Raw genomic sequence first — 5,000 nt, 5'->3', positions numbered from 1 at the left:
ATTTTTTTTTCATACACCCTATCATTCACACTCACGGTTTTTAGCTCACCCTATCTTTCACACCCGCGGTTTTTAGCTCACCCTATCATTCACACTCGCGGTTTTTAGCTCACCCTATCATTCACACCCGCGGTTTTTAGCTCACCCTATCATTCACACTCGCGGTTTTTAGCTCACCCTATCATTCACACCCGCGGTTTTTAGCTCACCCTATCTTTCACACCCGCGGTTTTTAGCTCACCCTATCTTTCACACCCGCGGTTTTTAGCTCACCCTATCTTTCACACCCGCGGTTTTTCACACTTTGCGGTTTTCACAATCCTTGGCCTCCCCCCCCCCCCCCCTTTCCCCGTCTTTCACACCAATAAGGAATTTAGGAATATTCGGAAATTATATTAATGGGTCGTTTTGATTTTCTTTTTCTTTTTTTTATTGAAAACTCTACATTCATTGGCGTTTCTTCTGTGCAGGTTTTCCCGATATATATTTGATTAATATGTCCTATATCATATTACAGGCAATGAGTTTTCTCAAACAAATGTTTTTAACAAATTATTTTAATGTTGATGGTTGCTTTATGTATACCTTGATGAGATATTGAAATCCCTCTCATTTAGAATATAAAGTAAAGATATATGTAAATTGCATATATATACATATACATATATATATATATATATATATATATATATATATATATATATATATATATATATATATATATATGTATGTATGTATGTATATATATCTGTGTATCAGTCAGTCTATATATTTATCTGCCTATGTATCTATCTACCTGTGTACTATCTATCTACTTTCAATCTCATTTTCAATCAATCAGTTAATCAGTCTATCTATCTAACTCTCTTTTCTCTATGTTAATCACATCTCTCTATCTATTTATCTTTCAAACGATCAATCTATCTCTCTAGCTAGCCATGTGCATATCTATCTCTTTATCTATCTGTCTATATGTTCATTTAGATATTTATCTATCTAATCTAATCTAATCAAATCTAGTCTAATATATCCATCTATCTGTCTATAAATCTAATATAGTCTTATCTATCTATCTATCAGTCAATATAACCTAGCCTTTTCTATCTATCTATCAATCAATATAACCTAGCCTTATCTATCTACCTGTTTATCTATCTATCCGTACCTTCACGTAATAGAATTAAAAGCACAATGAAATATCCAGGACGCATGAAATTTCGCAGTCCGAAAAAAAAAGCTAATTAAAACTCTCCCTTTTCATTCTTTTTTTTTTCTCTCTCTCTTTCTCCGCAGGGCGCCGAGCTCATCCGGGTCTCCAGACTCACGAAGGAGGCGCGGGAGGGGAAGTTTATGAAGTTTTTGTATGAAGACACACGGACGCTATACGATGTTTTCCGCAGGGGTGTCAGGGAATCGAGTGAGTGTATAGGAGTGGCTTGCCTGTTTCGGTGTGTTTGTGTTTGGCTGTCTGTCACGTTTTTATGTGGATGTGTGTGTGTGTATGCATATGTATGCACATTTATATATGTATGTGTATATATGTGTATATATATACATAGATATGTGTACATTTATATATGTTTATATATATGTATATATATGTATGCATAGAAATGGATATGTACAAACACACACACACACACACACACACACACACACACACACACACACACACACACACACACACACACACACAATACAAACAATCAATATATATATATATATATATATATATATATATATATATATACACACATATGTATACATACATATAGACATATATATATATGTATATATATATTTTTTTTACATTTTGTCCAACATGAAACCTGCAGAGAAACCGTTTTCCAGTTTTGCTTTATATACTTTCTGTTGTATAATATACAATGTAATGCAGATCCCCCCTCCCCCCCTTTTTCATATAGTTAACTATATGAAAATTATTTAGAAAATGATGAATTGACTAAAATGATGAATTGAATTAATCACGAAATTCCTCTTTTTATCTCCAACGTTTTTTTGTTTGACCATGTAACATTTTCCTCGCGTTTTTTTTTTAAATAATTGTATTTCATAATTATTTTATTTTAACTGCCCATAACCCAATTTTTCTTTCATTTACATTTTACATATTTGTTCTGATTATTTCGATATGAAACCTGAGATGCTTGAAAATTAATATATATATATGTATATATATATATATATATATATATATATATATTATATATTATATATTTATATTTTTTTTTTTTTTTTTTTTTTTTTTTTTTTTTTTTTTTTTTTTTTTTTCGATAGAACAAAAATGGCATGCAAAAGTAATATTTAATGCTGTTTATTGATTTATGCCTCTGCCTGCAACATAGAATTGGTATTAGTAAAGACAATTATGAAATATTATGTGACTTAGGTGAATAACGAATGCCGCTGTGTCTGAATGCGGTATGTATGTAGGAAATATATATATTTTTTCATTTAACATAATTACCTACTGTATGATTTTGAGTAGGATTCATGGATACTTAAAAGAGATTTGCTAAAATCGTTATGTAAAATAATCTTTCTACCGAAAATATCAGATATTAGGGAAATTACCAAACTTAAGTCACTTACACCTTTCGGACTTTCTCAAACGTTTCGTCGAGTTGCTTATTCATCAATTTACCTTATTTTCCGTATAAGTATTTTTTACCATAGTCATTAAAATGGTATTACCGAGTGTGATATTATATCTAAAATTACCAATGAAAGATAACTCATCAAAAAAAAAAAAATTGTTATCAACCAATTTCATTCCTATAAATGGATTTTTGCTTGTGAATAGCTGTGTGTTGCCATCTGCAGAGTGCCATTAAATGCTCTCTCTTCTGAACAAACGTTTATGAACGGTACAATTTATTATTTTAGAAGTATTTGAAACAGATTCATTTTTCTCGTGTAACTGTACTTCGTTGTATGTTTAAGGCGCGCGTGTGTTTTGTTTCTCATAAGCTACTAAATTTTATTTTGATGGTGAACGTGTGACGGGAGTAAAACATTTATCAGTAATGTTTTTTTATTTTACTATAAATCTGTAACACGAAGCATTTTGCCATAACATTATTTTTTAATGTTAATAGTCAAATGCAATGCAGAGGGTCCTGTGAATTGTGACAGATACTTGGAAATATGGTTTTATATACCAGTTTGCTATAAATAAGATTAAAACACATTTTTTAACGGAATTTAGATCTCATGTTACTTAAGGTCCATTGCGTCTGATTTTTCGTTGCAATTGCTGTTGAAAAACCTTTCTGGAAGAGAAAATATGCTAGTTTACTATTATATATTATGTGTCCGTAGTCCCTTTGGAATGTCTCGAGGATGAGATGTAGTTAAAAAAAAAATTGCGTCATTTTGAATATCTCTTCTCTACTTTGTTTTCATTGAAGGAGAGATAATAATAATAATAATAATAATAATAATAATAATAATAATAATAATAATGATGATGATGATTATTTTATTAATTATTTTTTTTATTTATCTATTTAATTTTCTTTTCGATTAGAAATATTAGTACATAAATGTTTTACTTATCTATACGGATGGATAGTCTAGAAGGCATGTCTCAAACTTGCAACAGGAAATTGCATGTATCTGCGCTACATTTAAATACAATCTTCAATTAATCTATTTATTATTTAATTCATTTATATATACATATATATATTTTTTCTTTCTTTCTTTTCTTTTCTTTTTCATTCAGTAATTAGTATTTAGATATATATCTTTAAATATACATGATAGGGATGATGAGACTGATGAGGTTGATAATGATGATGATAATAACAATAATTATGATAGAGATACTAATGATGATAAAACAAGGAAAGAGAGGAAATATGACAAAATAATTCATAATTTAACGCCATAACGAATGATTTAAGTCCCTGTATCTTTTTCTGGCCGTTTTTCCATCAAATTAAGAAGTGAATACCATTAGTTATTCACTATTTAAACACGTTTCCATCCCCCCATTAATTACCAAATATTAATTTCCATTTGCATAAGTATCCAAACTTCTTTTCAACTCTGCCATTAAAGAAAAAAAATTCATTTGAGGGTAAATACGTTTATCAAATGTTAATTTTAAATTTCCATCGAAAGGTTAATGCACAGCAATTAGGAGATAGATTGCATTAACGTCAACATATCGATAGACGTACCTAACTCCCTCTCGAACTCCGTCTCGAATTTCGTCTCGAACTTCGTCTCGAACTTCGTCTCGAACTCAGTCTCGAATCAGTCTCAAACTTCGTCTCGAACTCAGTCTCACAACTCAGTCTTGAACTTCGTCTCAAATTTCATCTCGAACTCCTTTTCTAACTCCCTCTCCACCACCCTCTCCACCCCACGCACCCAAACCCTATGACTCCCTTCTCCAACTCCTCCAACTCCCTTCTCCAACTCCCTCTCCACCCCCCCTCTCCACCCGACTCACCCAAACCCTCTGACCCCCTCTCCACCGCCTCCCGCAGACAACGGCCCTTGCCTCGGCTGGAGAGAAGGCCCCGGCAAACCGTACCAGTGGCTACACTACAACGAGGCTCTCCTTCGGGCCAAGAACTTCGGCGCAGGTCTCGTCGCCAGCGGCCTGCCCTCGGGACCCGAGACCTTCGTCGGTATCTACTCGCAGAACTGCCCCGAGTGGATCCTGACCGAGCAAGGCCTCTACTGCCAGTCCATGGTGATCGTCCCCCTCTACGACACGCTGGGACCCGAGGCTTGCAACTTCATCATCAATCAAGGTGGGTTTTTCCTTTCTCTTATGCGTGTTTGGTTATTGGTTGGTGTGTGGTGATGTGTGTTCGTTTGTTTGCTAGTGTATGGTGATGTGTTTGTTTATTTGTCAATGTATGTTACTGTGTCTTTGTTTATTTGTTAATATATGATGCTGATATTTGTTTATTTGTTAATGTATGAAGAATATATAGTGAGAGAATATGAGATCTTTTTGA

At 33.1% G+C, this 5,000-nt stretch overlaps 1 protein-coding gene across 1 annotated transcript in view; it reads left to right on the top strand.

Annotated features, from left to right (window-relative positions):
• LOC119577696 (long-chain-fatty-acid--CoA ligase 1-like) overlaps positions 1-5,000 on the top strand; it is a 63,478-nt gene that overhangs the window by 47,428 nt on the left and 11,050 nt on the right. The window contains 2 exon segments of the mRNA XM_037925252.1: positions 1,294-1,417; positions 4,521-4,790. Coding sequence (XP_037781180.1) covers positions 1,294-1,417; positions 4,521-4,790 — 394 coding nt within the window.

Source organism: Penaeus monodon, chromosome 10 (assembly GCF_015228065.2).
Source record: "Penaeus monodon isolate SGIC_2016 chromosome 10, NSTDA_Pmon_1, whole genome shotgun sequence".
Taxonomy (NCBI): domain Eukaryota; kingdom Metazoa; phylum Arthropoda; class Malacostraca; order Decapoda; family Penaeidae; genus Penaeus; species Penaeus monodon.
Note: the sequence above shows the minus strand (reverse complement) of the source record. Positions and strands in the feature narration are given on the sequence as shown.